The sequence below is a fragment of the Thalassophryne amazonica genome, chromosome 1 (assembly GCF_902500255.1).
Source record: "Thalassophryne amazonica chromosome 1, fThaAma1.1, whole genome shotgun sequence".
In the NCBI taxonomy this organism is placed as follows: domain Eukaryota; kingdom Metazoa; phylum Chordata; class Actinopteri; order Batrachoidiformes; family Batrachoididae; genus Thalassophryne; species Thalassophryne amazonica.
Window position 1 is genome coordinate 7020031 of NC_047103.1, and position 20717 is coordinate 7040747.

General features: G+C 42.4%; 1 protein-coding gene across 3 annotated transcripts in view; it reads right to left on the bottom strand.

Moving 5' to 3' along the window:
* myrip (myosin VIIA and Rab interacting protein) overlaps positions 1-20717 on the bottom strand; it is a 272255-nt gene that overhangs the window by 10024 nt on the left and 241514 nt on the right. For 2 of the 3 annotated variants that reach the window (XM_034189763.1, XM_034189685.1), the window contains exons 9-16: positions 16283-16451; positions 15662-16189; positions 15405-15553; positions 14604-15221; positions 8640-8831; positions 7347-7508; positions 7130-7219; positions 6912-6972 (exon numbers count right to left, since the gene is read on the bottom strand). In XM_034189763.1, the coding sequence (XP_034045654.1) occupies positions 6912-6972; positions 7130-7219; positions 7347-7508; positions 8640-8831; positions 14604-15221; positions 15405-15553; positions 15662-16189; positions 16283-16451 (1969 nt within the window). The remainder of the gene's footprint in view (positions 1-6911; positions 6973-7129; positions 7220-7346; positions 7509-8639; positions 8832-14603; positions 15222-15404; positions 15554-15661; positions 16190-16282; positions 16452-20717) is intronic. The other variant, XM_034189840.1, reaches the window with a different exon arrangement.

Genomic DNA, 20717 nt, shown 5'->3' on the forward strand with positions numbered 1-20717 from the left:
TCAGATTAGGGACACAGACACCCTCTCTACTTTTAAGATTAGGCTTAAAACTTTCCTTTTTGCTAAAGCTTATAGTTAGGGCTGGATCATGTGACCCTGAACCATCCCTTAGTTATGCTGCTATAGACTTAGACTGCTGGGGGGTTCCCATGATGCACTGAGTGTTTCTTTCTCTTTTTGCTCTGTATGCACCATTCTGCATTTAATCATTAGTGATTGATCTCTGCTCCCCTCCACAGCATGTCTTTTTCCTGGTTCTCTCCCTCAGCCCCAACCAGTCACAGCAGAAGACTGCCCCTCCCTGAGCCTGGTTCTGCTGGAGGTTTCTTCCTGTTAAAAGGGAGATTTCCCTTCCCACTGTCGCCAAGTGCTTGCTCACAGGGGGTTGTTTTGACCGTTGGGGTTTTTCCGTAATTATTGTATGGCCTTGCCTTACAATATAAAGCGCCTTGGGGCAACTGTTTGTTGTGATTTGGCGCTATATAAATAAAATTGATTTGATTTGATTCATCCTCTAAACATGGTAAGTGGTCATCCAGGTGGTCACTGGTGAACCTCAAATGGGCCTGGACATGTGCTGGCTTGAGCAGTGGGACATTGCTGCCCTGCAGGATTTTAAACCATGACAGCATCATGTGTTACTAAAGTAATCTTTGTGACTGTGGTCCCAGCTCTCTTCAGGTCATTGACCAGGTCCACCTGTGTAGTTCTGAACTTTCTCAGAATCATCCTTACCCCACAAAGTGAGATCTTGCATGGAACCCCAGACCGAGGGAGATTGACAGTCATCTTGTGTTTCTTCCACTTTCTAATAAATAATCATAACAGTTGTTGTCTTCTACCAAGCTGCTTGTCTGTTGTCCTGTAGTCCATCCCAGCCTTGTGCAGGTCTACAGTTTTGTCCCTGGTGTCCTTAGACAGCTCTTTGGTCTTGGCTGTGGTGGACAGGTTGGAGTGTGATTGACTGAGTGTGTGAACAGGTGTCTTTTATACAGGTAACAAGTTCAAACAGGTGCAATTAATACAGGTAAAGAGTGCAGAATAAGAGGGCGTCTTAAAGAAAAATTAACAGGTCTGTGTGAGCCAGAATTCTTGCTGGTTGGTAGGTGTTCAAATACTTATTTGCAGCAGTAGCATACAAATAAATTATTAAAAAAATCATACACTGATTTCTGGATTTTTGTTTTTTTTAGATTATCTCTCTCACAGTGGACATGCACCTAAGATGAAAATTTCAGACCCCTCCATGATTTCTAAGTGGAAAATCTTGCAAAATCGCAGGGTGTTCAAATAGTTATTTTCCTCACTGTATAACACCAACAACAACCATAATACCAACAACAACTATAACACCAACAACAACAACCATAGCACGACCAACGACAACCATAACACCACCAACAACTATAACAACAATCATACCACCACCACCAATGGCCAGAACACACATCAGCAGGTTGCTGATGTGTGTTCCCAAATGAGGTCAAATAGATCAAATGTAGTGGTGTGCATGACCAGTGGTGGGCACAGTTCTGCTAATTCGCTAACCAGCAATTAGCTAAGCTAAGTTTTTTGTTAGCTCATTAGTTTTTCAGCTAACTTTGAAAACCATCAGTGGACCAGTTAACGTCTGCTAAATTTAGTTCCGATAACGTTTACACCGCTAACATTTCTGCGGGCATAGTGAATAAAGCTTAACAGTTATTTGTAAAGCCTGAAATCATACATTTTAGTGCCTGCCTGTTACATGTTTTGTAGCCGACAGAGAGCTATGAGAGGTAGAACTCAATCCTCTGACAGCAGAGGAGAGCTGGATACCAGAGAGAAAGAAAGAGGGGGAGGAAAAAAAATATCATTTATCTTCACACAGTACAGACTTGCAGGCATGGTGGACCATTTTCATTGTGTACAGAATGCTGATGAGTGGACTGGCTGTGGGAAATGCTGCCGTGAATGAATGGAATGCTGACTCTAAACTTTTAAAGCACCGAGCAGCTGCTTTCAGGTCCACTGATCAGCCCTGGTCAGGTCATCACAGACCTGAATAATGAAACGCTGTGATGATTTAAACTTTCAAAGCGCCAGTCGACCGTGAACAGCTGTGATCTGAATGACGTGCTGATCTGGCGGTGTGGTGATCAGTGCTTTAAATGTTTAAACAGCACATTAATCAGGTGTGATCACCCTGATCGATCAGGTTGTCTGATGATCACATCGACAGTGACAGTGCTTTAAAAGTTTAAATCATCACAGCGCTTCTGTGTGTTCAGAGTGCAGCACCAGCATGAGAAACACATGAGAAACGCACCTGGAGCAGAAAAACCACAGAGCGACTTGTTTTAAAGCGCTACGTTTCCAGCCACGACTTAAAGTAGTTTCAGACGTCATTTTCAAAAATCAGGAGCTTTATGTGGATTCATGTCCATCTGTGATGGTGAATTGGACTGAAACAAACAGGTCAGATTTATTGTGTGTAAATGAAACAGTCTGTCTTGCATGAGGAATGCAGCTTTCAGCCAATCAGTGGACAGCATTAATGGACGTATTTAGACTTATGAGTAAATTACAAGAAACTTCTGCCAACAATCACATAACTTACCTGCAACTTATGTCCCACATGTGCATATGAGTCACACGCTGGCGCTCGTTGAAAATTTTCAGCATGCCCAAATTTTTTGAGGAGCTCAGCTTATTAGGACAAACGTCAGCAAGCTTCAGTGTGTTTCAACGTGCTTCAACTTGCTCTTATCTTATAAAAAACTTACCCTTATCTTACTGGACCTATGCCAGCATCTTTTAATACAAATGGCATACGCTGGCTAAATCATCAAGGTGTGACAGGGCTTTTACAAATGGACAGACTTTTGTCTAACATCCTGCCCTTTTTAGAAAATTAAAATTGCTTCCAAACATTTGATTTTAGGTTCAATGATACCAAGTAAATCCTGTCGGCATTGCTGAGCATATTGCTTCTGTTTTTTAACATGTGGCCAACGCTACGCTACCATTACGGTGATAAGAAAAAATAATATAGCACCTTCAACTGCACCACAGACTAAAACAGATAAATGTGGTTTATTAAACATTAGGTCTCTCTCTTCTAAGTCCCTGTTTGTAAATGATATAATAACTGATCAACATATTGATTTATTCTGCCTAACAGAAACCTGGTTACAGCAGTTAGTTAGTTTAAATGAGTCAACACCCCCGAGTCACACTAACTGTCAGAATGCTCGTAGCACGGGCCGAGGGGGAGGATTAGCAGCAATCTTCCACCCCAGCTTATTAATTAATCAAAAACACAGACAGAGCTTTAATTCATTTGAAAGCTTGACTCTTAGTCTTGTCCATCCAAATTGGAAGTCCCAAAAACCAGTTTTATTTGTTGTTATCTATCGTCCACCTGGTCGTTACTCTGAGTTTCTCTGTGAATTTTCAGACCTTTTGTCTGACTTAGTGCTATGTCATTCAAAGCGCATATTAAACAAATACGTAGGACTGCTTTTTTGCATTTATGCAATATCTCTAAAATCAGAAAGGTCTTGTCTCAGAGTGATGCTGAAAAACTAATTCATGCATTTATTTCCTCTAGGCTGGACTACTGTAATTCATTATTATCAGGTTGTCCTAAAAGTTCCCTAAAAAGCCTTCAGTTAATTCAAAATGCTGCAGCTAGAGTACTGACGGGGACTAGAAGGAGAGAGCATATCTCACCCATACTGGCCTCTCTTCACTGGCTTCCTGTTAATTCTAGAATAGAATTTAAAATTCTTCTTCTTACTTATAAGGTTTTGAATAATCAGGTCCCATCTTATCTTAGGGACCTCGTAGTACCATATCACCCCAATAGAGCACTTCGCTCTCAGACTGCAGGCTTACTTGTAGTTCCTAGGGTTTGTAAGAGTAGAATGGGAGGCAGAGCCTTCAGCTTTCAGGCTCCTCTCCTGTGGAACCAGCTCCCAATTCAGATCAGGGAGACAGACACCCTCTCTACTTTTAAGATTAGGCTTAAAACTTTCCTTTTTGCTAAAGCTTATAGTTAGGGCTGGATCAGGTGACCCTGAACCATCCCTTAGTTATGCTGCTATAGACGTAGACTGCTGGGGGGTTCCCATGATGCACTGTTTCTTTCTCTTTTTGCTCTGTATGCACCACTCTGCATTTAATCATTAGTGATCGATCTCTGCTCCCCTCCACAGCATGTCTTTTCCTGGTTCTCTCCCTCAGCCCCAACCAGTCCCAGCAGAAGACTGCCCCTCCCTGAGCCTGGTTCTGCTGGAGGTTTCTTCCTGTTAAAAGGGAGTTTTTCCTTCCCACTGTAGCCAAGTGCTTGCTCACAGGGGGTCGTTTTGACCGTTGGGGTTTTACATAATTATTGTATGGCCTTGCCTTACAATATAAAGCGCCTTGGGGCAACTGTTTGTTGTGATTTGGCGCTATATAAAAAAAATTGATTGATTGATTGATTGATTAGCTCAGATAAGATAATTATAGTGGGCGATTTTAACATCCACATAGATGCTGAGAATGACAGCCTCAACACTGCATTTAATCTATTATTAGACTCAAAATGTAAATGAGTCCACCCACCACTTTAACCATACTTTAGATCTTGTTCTGACTTATGGTATGGAAATTGAAGACTTAACAGTATTCCCTGAAAACCCCCTTCTGTTTGATCATTTCTTAATAACATTTACATTTACTTTAATGGACTACCCAGCAGTGGGGAATAAGTTTCATTACAGTAGAAGTCTTTCGGAAAGCGCTGTAACTAGGTTTAAGGATATGATTCCTTCTTTGTTATGTTCTCCAATGCCATATACCAACACAGTGCAGAGTAGCTACCTAAACTCTGTGAGTGAGATAGATTATCTCGTCAATAGTTTTACATACTCAATGAGCACAACTTTGGATGCTGTAGCTCCTCTGAAAAAGAGAGCCTTAAATCAGAAGTGCCTGACTCCGTGGTATAACTCACAAACTTGCAGCTTAAAGCAGATAACCCATAAGTTGGAGAGGAAATGGCATCTCACTAATTTAGAAGATCTTCACTTAGCCTGGAAAAAGAGTCTGTTGCTCTATAAAAAAGCCCTACGTAAAGCAAGGACATCTTATTACTCATCACTAATTGAAGAAAATAAGAACAACCCCAGGTTTCTTTTCAGCACTGTAGCCAGGCTGACAAAAGAGTCAGAGCTCTATTGAGCTGAGTATTCCATTAACTTTAACTAGTAATGACTTCATGACTTTCTTTGCTAATAAAATTTTAACTATTAGAGAAATAATTACTCATAACCATCCCAAAGACATATCGTTATCTTTGGCTGCTTTCAGTAATGCTGGTATTTGGTTAGACTTTTTCTCTCCGACTGTCTGAGTTATTTTCATTAGTTACTTCCTCCAAACCATCAACATGTCTATTAGACCCCATTCCTACCAGACTGCTCAAGGAAGCCAATCTCCAACCTTCCTTTTCTCTCACAAATTCTTGAAAGGGTAGTTGTAAAACAGCTAACTGATCATCTGCAGAGGAATGGTCTATTTGAAGAGTTTCAGTCAGGTTTTAGAATTCATCATAGTACAGAAACAGCATTAGTGAAGGTTACAAATGATCTTCTTATGGCCTCAGACAGTGGACTCATCTCTGTGCTTGTCCTGTTAGACCTAAGTGCTGCTTTTGATACTGTTGACCATAAAATTTTATTACAGAGATTAGAGCATGCCATAGGTATTAAAGGCACTGCGCTGCAGTGGTTTGAATCATATTTATCTAACAGATTACAATTTGTTCATGTAAATGGGGACTCTTCTTCACAGACTAAGGTTAATTATGGAGTTCCACAAGGTTCTGTGCTAGGACCAATTTTATTCACTTTATACATGCTTCCCTTAGGCAGTATTATTAGAAAGCATTGCTTAAATTTTCATTGTTACGCAGATGATACCTAGCTTTATCTATCCATGAAGCCAGAGGACACACACCAATTAGCTAAACTGCAGGAATGTCTTACAGACATAAAGACATGGATGACCTCTAATTTCCTGCTTTTAAACTCAGATAAAACTGAAGTTATTGTACTTGGCCCCACAAATCTTAGAAACATGGTGTCTAACCAGATCCTTACTCTGGATGGCATTACCCTGACCTCTAGTAATACTGTGAGAAATCTTGGAGTCAGTTATGCTGCTATAGACTTAGACTGCTGGGGGGTTCCCATGATGCACTGAGTGTTTCTTTCTCTTTTTGCTCTGTATGCACCACTCTGCATTTAATCATTAGTGATTGATCTCTGCTCTCTTCCACAGCATGTCTTTTTCCTGATTCTCTCCCCTCAGCCCCAACCAGTCCCAGCAGAAGACTGCCCCCCCCCCCCCCCGAGCCTGGTTCTGCTGGAGGTTTCTTCCTGTTAAAAGGGAGTTTTTCCTTCCCACTATTGCCATTGCTTGCTCAAAGAGGGTCGTTTTGACCGCTGGGGTTTTTCTGTAATTATTGTATGGCTTTTGCCTTACAATATAAAGTGCCTTGGGGCAACTGTTTGTTGTGATTGTTGTGTTTGGCGCTATATAAATAAAATTGATTTGATTTGATTTGATAAGCCATGTGAGAGTCTCACGCTGATTGTGGAATGCCAGTCTGGTGCTGGTTAGTTCCCCAACCAATGCTGGTACCATTTTCAGTTGGGTGGAATGGGGTAATGTAAATGTAATAACTTGTACAAGTAGAGAGACCATTAGTCTACCTGGGAATCAAACCCAGGCCTACACAGCGGTAGCCAAACTCTTTACCCACTGAGTTGGGTTATAGCTACCTTGAACAAGGTGACCACATCCTTATGTATGCAGTACTGACATAACTGCCGTAGTAACTTCATACCTACAGGTACTATTACTACTACTAAGTTTATTACCTTTTGGTGGAGGTGCTGGAAGCTTCCTCCTCTGATGGCGTGATGAGTCCAGGGTTTCAGGCTGTGAGGACAATAGAGTTTTAGCACAACAAACACAGTGAACCCAATCCATCCAAACAGAGCTTTCCTTCAGTGTCGCTCACGGTCAGGACAATATGACCTGTCACAGCATGCACACACACAAGACAATGAGCCATGTGCTGCAGAGGAACCTTCACCTTTGGCTTGAACTTGGAGAAGCGACTGCAGGCTGTCACATTCAAACCGGCTGTTTTCAAAGCCGATATCCGCGCCTCAATGTTTGAGATCTTCAAACACAGAGCTTAGTTTAATGCAGCAGTCTACATCTCAAACATAAATATGAGCTGAGAGCATGAAGAGATCTTTAGAAGATCTGCAGATCAGCTGATGGAGAGTTAAAACCCTCTGCAGTACCTGTAGTTCAGACTGATGGACCTGAGCGGCCGCAGTGGCCACTTGGTCTTCCAGAAAGGCCAGTTCTGTGTCAGTGGTGCCGCTGCTAATACTGCGGGCACATTGCTCCAGGTCCCCCAGCGCCCCCTCCAGGCTGTACACTGCACCAGCAGCCAGATAGACCTGGACAGAGAGGAAGAGCTGGAGCTTCAGAAACACAGAGGTCGATATCATAAAGTTCAGGCACCTCAAACTGCTGCCCTGTGGACTGGATGAGCTAGAAGATTAGTCTTAGTTTATTAGTAACCAGGATCACTTAAACCTGATGGAATGGTGGGTGACGTGCCAAGAAAGAACCGGTTACATTTAGGGCTGTCATTTTTTTTTCATGTCATCTTAAGGCTATAACATAGCCAGGTGTGCACATATCTGGTGTGCACGGTGTTCATTCATGCTAATAATAAATGCTGTACAACTGAAAACACTGAGGAAAGCTGCTTCCCTCCACATTTTCTGCTGCACATCATTTAGTTTTAGTACACACAAACACCATGCACACCAGATATGTGCACACCTGAATATAACCCATTTATTCTGGGTCTCATAAAATAATGGACACACCTCCAAAGACTCAAGAAAAAAAGAGGAATTAATGGTTTCTCCCCTAGACACTGTCTACTGGTTGGTAACGCAAGCTAATTTTGTGAAATGGCCTTGCCTTACAATATAAAGCGCCTTGGGGCAACTGTTTGTTGTGATTTGGCGCTATATAAATAAAACTGATTTTATTTGAAATGGAGGCTCATACATACATACTGGTGATCACAAGCAAAGGCAAGGGAGCAAGAATCCCCATCGCCAAAGAAGAGAAAACGTCAAGGGAATTGACATCATGAATGTCAATGGCTTAATGCAATGTACAACCTCCCCACTAGATGACATTAAATCCTAAACACTGAAGCTTTAAAAATACAGTCAGTTGTGGTAAAATGTGATAATTACATCAGTTGCTGCACTGCTGGTTTTGTGCTTTTCTGGAAAAGTCGGTCATGTCAATTTATAGTTTCCAGGATTTGTGTCTGTCTTTACTGTGCAATGATACAGTTGTCGTAGTTTCACTGTTGCTATTGATTCATGCAAAATAAGAAATTATGCAAATAAAGTATAGCCTCCTCACTAACGGCTTTTATGCATCAAACGTGTGAAGTTCTAAAGTTACATCGCATTTGATGTAATTTCCAATTTCCCACTCAGGAGGGCACATGAAAACAACACGAGTGTCAAGTGCGATCTTAAGGTCCGCCTGCAGCTTACGTTCTCCTCCATCTTGGTCAGCCTCTGGTCCAGTCTGTGGCTCTCGGAGCTGCTGGAGGCAGGACACACGCTCACGGGCTCGCTCGGGGAGAAGGTCTCGCCCCCGGCCTCGCCGATCAGCTCCTCGGTGGCGTTCAGGACCTTCAGGACCTCGGTGGTGATGCTGCAGAGGGATGCAGCCGAGCACTTCTGCTTCATTAAACACACAAACACAATCAGTCAGCGGTTCTGTTTTTAGGATATGAATCCAGAAGATTCCCGTTTGTCTCAGACGAACAACAAACAACTTCACAAACAAACAAACAACTCAAAGCCAGACCACCTGCACTGCGTTATGAAGCACTGAACCGTTTGAACACACTGCAGTGGACTGAATGCGTCTTCTTCCTTCTTCCTTTGAAAAGGGATGTTCTAAACAGCAGCTATTGATCCAATCAGCTATCAATAAGCTTACTGATTGATTTCAATTTAGGCACTGACAGTTGAAGCTCTGTGATCCTCTTGTAACTGCAGCACTCAAGCATCTGATGAAAGATCATGTCCACAGCCTTGCTTGACTTTTCAGATCAAACTGGAATGGCACTCTGAGTGTGTTCCTCAGCCAACACCCAGAAGGGGTCAAACCTCCAGGATGCACTGCTTTGGCCAAACCGTCTCCTAAATTTAATGTTGGGGTTTTTTAAAAATTCCAGATTAGACTCAAGATTTTCACCATGTTTTGTGAAAATTGTTTCATCAGTAAATTGTCTTCTTGTTACATGCAAATTCATTTTATAAATTCTTGGCTCCGCCCCTTTTTCTGGATCAGCTGTAAAATGTGATTGTAACTACTCCCGGTCAGAGCAAACATTTTCAGCCAGTTTTGTAACAAAATTCATTTCATTATTAAAAAAAAAAAAAAAAACTCAGAATGAAAGCCTAATTAAAAATACACACGCTCCGCCCCTTTATGTGGATCTGATTTAAACTATTAAAACATACATGAAAATTGGATTAATTAACATGTGATTTTTGCATATTAAAATAGGACACTCAGTAAGGGCAAACATCTGCACGTGGAGCAATAATGACTGTTAAAGAAATTTAACTATAGGTCTTTGTGACATCATAAGGTGGGTTCTTGGAAAAGAGAACCTGCATGATTAGCAGCAGTACTGTCACACAAAGATCATCTCAACACATATTTTTTATCCAAATGTGTCCATTTCTGTTTGAGATAAAACATCTGCAGAGAAACAGACAAAACTTCTGCCCTCGTTGCTCAGTGGGCAGAGCTAATAGAAGTTTCACATTCCCAGGCTTCACAGCCTTAAGTGGATTTGCACTGAAGTGAGTTTTGGATTCAGGTTACAACTATCTTACTTCAGTTTGTAAAAACTTGGGATCCCATCATGCTGAAAAATAAATTTAAAATAAATAAATTAAATGAAAACACAAGTTTAAAAAAAGTATTTCTGCTTGCAGTTAAAATAATGTGTTTTTGAAAATGGTAATTAGACTGAAGCAGCATTCTGCTTTCTCTAAATCATCATGACAAACATGATGTACAGGAAGTGATTCCAAAGTCTGAAACCAGAACAATCTTTAAAAGAATTGGGACTAAACTGTGCCAAACACGCTCAGGTATTTAACGTATTTTCTGGAGTATAAGTTGCACTTTTTTTTGTATGTGAAACTCATTTTAACACAACGTTTCCCTAAAAGTCAGTTCAGCAACAGAAAGGAACTCAGTGTAGCACATGTGCACACCACAGCCTGTAAGGTTACTTAATATAAGAACTTTTAAATTCCAAAAATAAGCAAGATGGACAAATAAACATGTTGGACAATATACTGGACGCTATTTGACACAGTTTGGACAAACGGACTTGTTAGATGGACACGTGAACAGTGAATTTTTGCAGGAAGCCCTCAGCTCGCGGTGCTTAACAAAAGGACTTATAAATTAAAAAATAAGCAAGATGGACAATTAAATGTGTTGGACAAGATACTGGATGTTATTTCATGCAGTTGGACACAGACTGCTGGCCCACAGCTTTGGAAAAACTACAATTACAACGGGAGTACTATTTTTTTTAAATCAGCTCTTTTATTTGGGATTTTTGTGCTTTGTTGTAGTGTACTTTTAGTAAGGACATTTATTCTTTTATTAGTGGAATTTATTTAGTTTAGTGTGTTGATTCCTGGGAAAATCCCATATACTGTAGTAATTATTATTATTATTATTATTATAATAAAATGAAAGAGTGATTTTTCAGTATATACATAACACCCAAGCTGCAGGACCTCCCAAACTAAGAAAAATCTGCAACTTATACCCTGGAAAATATGATAATATAATAACTTTTTTAATACTTAATTTAAGAGTGGAAGAAGGAAACAAACTGGCGATACTGTCCCGGGTTTTTCACTCAAACTTTTTTGAATGGAAATACTACAAAGGTTTCTCCTCTACTGCAGTATTTACACTTGTGTTTAACTGTGACAGGTTACTTTTGTGTTCGAGTTCCTTTTCAAACTCATGCTGCTCGTGATGAGCGCTTGACTAACCTCTCGACGTCTGGTAAAAGAAACATCGTGTTTTTGTCTGAATGGACGTAAACTCAGAGAAAACAGCTGTAATTGAATGAGGAATGAATCACCGGCTTTGATCAGCAGCATTGGAGTGGCATTGATCCTCGAGACAGATTCTCGCCAGTGACAGCTAATGACGGCAGGGGGGGTTAGGTAAGAGATGAGAAGCAGCGAGCCAAAGCTCTCATGTTTTTAATCAACACTCAGTGATGATCTTAAAAAGACTGAAGCACAAATGGATGTCCTGAGAAATGGGCCGGCGGGTCGATGGAGGAAGGGATCTTTGCTGAGAGTGTCGTTTTCGGGTCTTTATCATCCATGCAGATCAAACACGGAGCTCAGTCAATATCAACAAAATAAGTAAAGGAAAGTTAAGATCAGAGGTTTAATAAAAGTAAGGGAAAAAATATGAGAGCATACTCAAAAAGTTTTCATACTTCCTGGACAATGAAACACTGTTCAAATCTCTTGAGGAGGTTTTTAATGTTGTCCATCACAAGTCCAAAGTCTGACCCCCAAATAACTCCTCCAAAGCTACTCTGGACTCTGTCTGTTTTACCCAGGACCAGCTCCCAGGTTAAGTGGGGCAGATGGTATTTCTCCAAAGTCTCATTCTCCAGGTCCTCCAGGAGCATCCTAATCCATTCCTACTCCACACAGGATACAAGATCTTCCCAACATACTCAGGCAACACCACACAACCTCTAAAGGAAAAAAAACCAGCAGGATTTTGAACCACCTCAACTGATTCATCATGGAGAAGAATAAGACTAATACAGTCCATAAGGATCACCAAGCTGGTACTTATCACCAGGAACTGCAGCATGAAGATGATGAGTGTCAACAACTGACTCGGACAGGACGACAGCCAAGACCGGAGCCATTTACCAAAGGGTCCACTGGGATATTGCAGGTGATGTGTCTTGTCCAAACACACAGACTGGCAGCCTGAAGAACAGACCTGGAACTGAACCCCAGTTTGTACAGCTGCTTGTGAAACAGGAGAAGTTCTAACATGGGGAGTGATTAATCGTTGGGCTTCAGACCAGAGGATCCTTGGTTCAAAAACCCAGCCAGACCAGAAAATTACTAAGGATCCTTGGGCAAGGTCCTTAATCCCCCAGTTGCTCCTGGTGCGTAGTGAGCGCCTTGCATGGCAGCACTCTGGCATCGGTGTGCGTGTCTGTGTGAATGGATGAATGTGAGGCATAATTGTAAAGTGCTTTGAGCTTCTGATGCAGATGGAAAAGTGAATGAGGTCCATTTAGGATTTATGAGCTCCTCTCCATGTCTCAAAGAGACAAGACCAGGTCTGAGAGCATGCAACCACATCCACCACATGATGGAAATGAGATGGATCCTGCATGGTCACCCCCTCCAGATAGACAGCTAGTTCATTTCCACTTTTCCCAGAAGGCACTGGACAAGATCTTCTTGGTGAAGCTCAACATCTTGAACATCTTGACAATCTCAGATTCCTGTTTGCTTTCTGGTTTGTAAAAGTACAACCAGAACTCCCCACAGTCTGATTTGCTCTCAAACTAGAAGAGCAAGAAAGTCTATGCCTGTGCGTGTGCCACCTGTCATGTGTGTCATACCAGTGTTATATGTTGTTCAATTTATTTCCTATAGGTGGTGCAATAAAGAAAGAAAGAAAAAAAAAACAGTGGAGATTAGCACAAAGAGCTGTTACAATACACTGTAAAAAAAACTGTTGTTTTTACAGGCAAACACTAGCAGCTGTGGTTACCAGGGAATAGATAACTTTACAGACATAATATGTAAATGGATTTACAGTGAATGAACCACGGCTGACTCACATTAAAAACTGTTAAATCTAACAAAAAAAGAGCCTAGTCTGAGTATCGTATAGCATTAAAATTAAAAGAAACAAAGCATGCAAGGATTATGACTGAACAGAAGTACTTAGACTAGCGATAATAATTTCTTATAGGCCTACCCCCAGCCTACTCTACAAGCTGCAAATAGCCTACCAGCAGCCTATAGGCCTACCCGAATTTGCGTCATTTCATCAATCATGTTAAAGTTAGGCTACAGCATAAACTTGTAAAGTGACTTAATATAATTCTTGTATTTTTAAAAACAACTGATTAAAACTATAGGTTTTACAATGTTTGCATGTCAATTTACCACAATTGTTTTGTAATGAGTATTACAGTATTTCTCAGTTTTTGTTACAAATAGTTGTAGTTTCAACAAATCCATTTGATTAGAATCACATATTGTTGTTGTACATCTAACAAAAACATTCCGTTTAATAGTTTACAAAAGTCCACTGTGATTGAAACAAAAAATATGTGTTTTTGGGTTTACAATACTTTTCTGTAGTGATTTTACATTGTTTTTATGTAAATTTCAAGGCATTTTTTTTACAGTGTAAGTGGCAGCAAAAGTCACAACCTGAAGTACTGAACTGAAAATGCATTTAATGGAAATGAGTGCATTTAAAAAAAAAACTTAAAATATCACAAAAAAGGTTTTCATGGTCACATGAAGTAGTTTTTCCAGGTGATTTGAAAAAGCCTTATTTCCCCAAACTGGAATGGAAGCACTTTTTCCCGCTATTACAGGACACATGACATACAGAAAGAGTCACATTAAAATTCAGTAAGGTATATCTTATATATTATATTCCAATTCTAAGGTGGAACTATGCCAGTATACAAAGGTATATCTAAATATCTAAAAAGGAAGAGTAAAATAGGAGAGTAGAAAAGAGTAGAGTAGAGCCACTTAGGTGCCTGGTCTTGAGAACCAGGGATGGTAGGTTAAAAAGCTTTTTTATTCTATGGGAACTCTCCCTACCCACCCAAGCAGCTCAAGAAAAAGGTATATATAATATAATAAATAATAAGACATAAGAAGGATAAGACATCACAGGAGAAGATTCTAAAATACACGACGCAGTACTTGTAGACGAAGTAAGAGTTGGAGACTTCATGAGAGATGGCGTTACGGCAATATTGGGTTCAAAAATGGAAAGAATTGCCAATATTTACCCAGATTTACCCATCTGTGACATCGACTACTGATGACTGTTATCACGAGGGGACAAAACCCAGCAGTCGCATTCCATCAGTCAGCAGAAACGCTATCAGTTTGCAATGGTGATTTGGCGACATTCTGAAAATATCAGTTAAATGTTGTCCAAATCTGTATGAATCTGTGATGGAAACCCAGCTAGTAGTGCTTGCGATTCACTCGCCACAGTTGTCTTGTTGGCTTCCCTCACCAGTCGTCTCCTGTGAGCCTACAGCAGGCACAAAGTTCCCACACTGTGAATAAACACACTGTTTTCAACTGCTGCTACATACAAATTAAAGAAAAACACCCAAATATATTCGGCTGCCAGAAGCAGATGATGCTTACCTGGCTGTCTGACAGTGCCCCCTCCTGGGACGACGGGGAAACACCAGGCGAGCTGGAGCTGCTCCTCCTCCCACCTCCTTTCTCTCCACTTTCCGTCTGCACATCTCTCTTCTGTTGTCTCTTACTTTGTCTTTTTTGCTCCTGGCAATCTAACTTCTCTTCCATCTCCATCGTATCTCGTCCGTCTCCTCTTAGTGAAGGACTGTCCATCACCTCATCACTTCTCTCACTTTCTGCACTCTCTCTGACGCTCACTGGCTGTGCGCCGTTAGGCCATGACCTCCCTCTCTGGCCGTCACCTTCTTCACCTACAGGTGTCTTTTTAAGCTCCTCCTCTTCGGACCAGGTGCCGTCTTTGCTGTTCACATGACCGACTATCTGGCAAAGTCTGGACCTCAGCTCCTCATCCAGAGGATCTCTGGAGCTGCTGGGGGAGTGCTCTGGCTGACAGGAGCCAGCAGCTGGTGACGGCACATTCAGGTTCTCAGGCTCAGGTGTAGTAATGTCAAATCTGAAGGCGTCGGGGGCGGCTGAGGCGGTTGGCGTTGTGTCAGCTACAGGCTGCTCCTCACTAAAACCCCTCTTCAGCAGGGTGTTTAGAAGAAGATCACTGTTCTCCTGCAGCGATCAGAGAGACAAAGACTCAGTAAACCTCACAAACTGAACACTTACAGTCACCAAACTCATGAAAACTGACTCGGTACAGTCAGGGGTGCACACAGAGCGCTCCACACACAGGATACATGCTGCCATCTAGTGGTGAATCTGTTTTACAAACTCTCCCAGCTGGAGGAACGTTACCTGGATGATGGGGTAGAAGGACTGTGCGTGACTTTGGTCTCCGGGTCTCCTCTGTTCTGCTGATGACTCCCTTTTGTTCCTCCTGCGTCGCCGCGACCGTCTGACGGGATCGGCCTGTCGCTCCTCCGCCTCGCTGCTGTCGCCCATCACCTGCTGGCCAAAAACATCATCTCATTAAATCATCATCCTCAACTTTTACTTTTTAGAACTTTGTTCAGATATACAACTTCAGGTCATATCTGTGGTACTAAGATGGATCACCTTTGGGTTAAAGTTGACATCGAGTGCGTCAGAGTGGACCGGGTACGGAGTCAGGTTCTGATGAAGACCTTGGCGGTAGAGTGGTTGATGGTGGGGGTGCAGGTGCATATCAGGCGGTCCTTTCTTCCTCAGCAGGTTGTGAGGCGGTTTACGAGGACATGCGGACAGCACAGAGGATGCCTCCGAGTCCGAGTTGAGAGTCTCTGTGTTTGTGTACTGCCCAGAGGACGGGGAGGTAACCGGAAGGTGCTGGGTGTACGTCCACTCTGGGTCGTGCTGTGAGTCAGTGTAGTACGTCTCATCTGACATTTTGCGTCGGAACTGTCGTAACGCCACTGCCCAGCTGCTTTCATCACCCTCGGAGTCGGATCCCATCTCGTCATAAGCGGAGACGACCCCAGACTCCTTCTCCAACACGCTGAACACCAGACTCTTCCGCTTGGTCAGTAGGCTGGGTCGAGACAGCTGAGAGCTGTGCAGAGCGATCCAGTTACCGTCAGGGCTCTGGAGCACTGAGGACGCACCTGCAAGGACACAGCACCAGAAAATACCAAGTTCACGGAGACACAGTGAGATGTCAAAGAGACGCTGCTTTGCCAATTAACAGTAGAACCTACTGGAGTTATCTAGGCGGTCGACACTCTTCCAGGTGGGTAAAGAGGCGGCTTTGGCCTCCCTTTTCAGGGAGCTGTAGACCTGTAAGCCACCACCTGCTCCTGCACCCAAATCGTCTAGAACCTTCTCTGGGGAACAGTCACTGGTGAGGGAGAACGCTGACCGGGAACGCTACAGAGACAACCACAGATGGTACAAAACTAAATGCTGGAACAAACACGGATGCAAGCACAAACAGGTTCACGCTTCACAATGCATTCCAGCCACGCATAAATTAACTGAGGGATTCAAATGTGGAGAAAATATGGTGCAATAATTACAAAATGATTAACGATAAAATCCAGGCAAAAACCAATTCATTTTTGTATATTAAAGTTCTCTGCTCTGTTAAGCCAATCTCACTGGATAGTCTGTAACAGCACTTTTATTAACGCTTACAATAAATATATATTTTCTGGAGTGTAAGTCATATTGGAGTATTTAATAACTGCTCTCTTCCACACCATGTCTTTTTCCTGACTCTCTCCTCTCAGCCCCAATCAGTCCCAGCAGAAGACTTCCCCTCCTTGAGCCTGGTTCTGCTGGAGGTTTCTTCCTGTTAAAAGGGAGTTTTCCTTCCCACTGTCGCCAAGTGCTTGCTCATAGGGGGTCGTTTTGACCGTTAGGGTTTTTCTGTAATTATTGTACGAGGTCTATCAGAAAAGTATCCGACCTTATTATTTTTTTCAAAAACCATATGGATTGGAATCATGTGTGATTGCGTCAGACAAGCTTGAACCGTCGTGCGCATGCGTGAGTTTTTTCACGCCTGTCGGTTGCGTCATTCGCCTGTGAGCAGACTTTGAGTGAGGAGTGGTCCACCCCTCTCGTCGTTTTTTTTCATTGTTTAGGAATGGCTCAGAGACTGCCGCTTTGCTTGATCAAATTTTTTCAGAAACTGTGAGGGCCATCAAAGTGGACGCCATTCGAGAAATTCAGATGGTTTTTGGTGAAAATTTTATGGGCTTCAAAGAGATTACGGAGTGTTACTGTTGCTTTAAGGACGGCCCAGAGCGACTGGTGGTGCGCCGCGCTCCGAAGCCGCCATCGACAGGCTGAGCGACCATTTCATTTCTAAACGGATGGCTGTCTGGATCCGTGACCATCGTGTGCAATTTCTCTGGTTATCACAACCATTTTCCGGCAGATTTCACTTTTAACAAGAGATTTTGTCATGGAAAGCCGAGTGGAGGATTTGCGCATCACGATGGATTCGCTACTGGAGCGAGACAAAACCACCTCCGTTTTGGTCTCACAGGACGGCTTTGAGATGGCGTTCAGACAGCTGTCGGTGGTTTTTCCATCGAGTGATTAATCGAAAAATTGTGGATGTGCCTGGACATGCCAGAACATGTCCTGTGAGGCTTCATCACGGCGTTGCTGTGCGCCATGCGGCACCTCCGCGACGCACGGAATTCCTCCACACGTCTGTCTCAATGTGCCGAAAAAGTGCTGATGTCCACGTCTTTTCACAATTCCTGTGCTAGTCAGACGACGTCCCGGATAAAACACAGCGTCCAGTTTGGAAATGAACGGCACATTCCACTGTTACAGGAGTTTTTGTCATGGAAAGAGGAGTGGAGGCTTCGCGCGTCGTGGCGGTGCCGCATGGCGCAAAGCAACGCCGTGATGAAGCCTCACGGGACATGTTCTGGCATGTCCAGGGACATCCACAATTTCTCGGATAATCATTCGATGGAAAAACCACCGACATTTTTCTAATGGTTTCCAGCTGCCAGTCTCTAACAGTTTCTGAAAAAATTCTGATGGGGAAAAAAAAGCCCAAATCATTCCGCCATTTCCTGGCAATGAAACAACGACGAGGGGGCTGGACCACTCCTCACTCAAAGCCTGCTCACAGGCGAATGACGCAACCGACAGGCGTGGAAAAACTCACACATGCGCACGAGGGTTCAAGCTTGTCTGATGCAATCACACGTGATTCAAATCCATATGGTTTTTGAAAAAAATAATAAGGTTGGATACTTTTCTAAGAGACCTTGTATGGCTTTTGCCTTACAATATAAAGCGCCTTGGGGCAACTGTTTGTTGTGATTTGGCGCTATATAAATAAAATTGATTTGATTTTGATTTGATTGGAGTATGAATTTTATTTTTTTTTTCCTGTATGTGGAATTTACTTGTTAACACAGCGTTTCCCTGGTGGCAAGTTTGACATAAGAGAGGAACTCAGTGTTTCACATGTGCACACCACAGCCTGTGCTGTGACTTAACAAAAGAACTTCTAAATTCCAAAAATAAGCAAGTCGGACAAATAATCATGTGTTGGACGATATACCAGACGTTATTTGGCACAGTTGGGAGAAAAGAAATGAAGGTGCCGGATACAAATGGAATGCTGGCCTACAGCAACACGGAGAAGTGAACAATGGATTTGTGCAGGAAACTGACACCTTGTGGTATGTGCCATAAGGACTGCTAAATTCCAAAAATAAACAAGCTGAAAATTTGTGATGGACCACATATTGGATATTATTTGATGTAGTTTGAACAAAAGAAATCATCAGGTGCACACAGATTTTTGGCCCAAAACATTGGAAACACTACATTAACTACTGTATGTGAGTCCATTAGATTTTTTTTTTAGATCATCTCTTTATTACTGGAGTTTATTTTGTTAAATGCTTTTATATCTGGAAAAGCCCTTTATAAAAAATAATAACAATAATAACAGACGTATAGTCACACTGAAGTACAACCCCAATTCCAATGAAGTTGGGAAGCGTGTTGCAGGCATCCATTTCAAAATGAGCAAATATTTGCACAAAGACAATAAAGTTTATCAGTTTGAACATTAAATATCTCGTCTTCGTGGTGTATTCAACTGAAAATAGGTTGAAGAGGTTTTGCAAAACATTGCATTCTGTTTTTATTTACATTTTAAACATGTCCCAACTTCTGGAATTGGGGTTGTATAAGGAAAAAAACTGACTTATACTCAGGAAATGTTGGTATTATGGGAAGCTGATTGGATTAGTCTCAGGGTCACACTGATTCTTACATATTGGGAAGAAGACTGAATCAGTCATCACCAGATTACTACACAAGGTCAAGACAGGAAGCAAGCAGAAGCACTGGAATTTGAGGAGGACTATCAGATGGCCGAGGTGATCGAGAGACGACTCTCCAATCAAACAGCCGGACAAAGACGAACCCATCGGAAGCCCAAAGGCAGCTTGTTGGAGCCACACCTGCACTGAGCACTCCATCCACCAACTTTGTGAGATTTGGAAATTTAGTGTTTGTTGAATGAATTTGAAGCACACAGACATCAAATTTTTAAGTTAATGTATCTCCATCCGGAGAACCTGACTTCAGATTACAATATGAAGGAAATATGTCAGAATTGAGTAACTCCAACACCTACTTAATCTCCAGTATCTCCAGGGAAATATACAATGTTGTGAAGTTGAGGGAAGATGGTGTTTGGTGTTGCAATATAATTTAACACTGATCACAATCCGGGTGGTCCTGTTAAAATGACTACAGTGCACCATGACAGACCAAGCAGGAGGAGCAGCCGCTCTGTTCTCATTCAGAGGCTGGGTGGATGAGAAGAGTGGACAAGCTGTCACACACGCTGGATTTTCACGCACATCCGTCTCTAGGTTTTACAGGGAATGGTCTGAAAGAGAAGATATCCAGTGAGCAGCAGCTGTGTGGATGAACATGCCTTGCTGATGTCTGAGGTTAGAGGAGAATGGGCAGACTGGTTGAATGAACAGACTGGTTGAATGGGCAGACTGGTTGAATGGGCAGACTGGTTGAATGGGCAGACTGGTTGAATGGGCAGACTGGTTGAATGGGCAGACTGGTTGAATGGGCAGACTGGTTGAATGGGCAGACTGGTTGAATGGGCAGACTGGTTGAATGGGCAGACTGGCTGAATGAACAGACTGGTTGAATGAACAGACTGGTTGAATGGGCAGACTGGTTGAATGAACAGACTGGTTGAATGGACAGACTGGTTGAAAGGGCAGACTGGTTGAATGGGCAGACTGCATGATGCCATCATGTCAATACGGACCAACATCTCTGAGGAATGTTTTGAAACCTTGCTGAATCTATGCCACGAAGAATTAATGCAGTTCTCAAGGCAAAAGGGGGTCCAACCCAGTACTAGCAGGTGTACCTAATAAAGTGGCCGACGAGTATATATATGACCTTTGTGACTTTATCATGAAGTCACTTATCGGGGGACGTTTTAAGGTTTTGTTGTTGACTTTGCGTTGTCCTATCTGGCCGATTTGATTCAACCATAAGTGCCGGTCTGTGCCCTGCGATCACAGGAGGCTGGCCTGCTAATGTGTACTGAAGGTTAGGAAGAAATCAACAGGTGGTCAATCATTTGCATTTTGTGCACCGTGGCTATGGAAC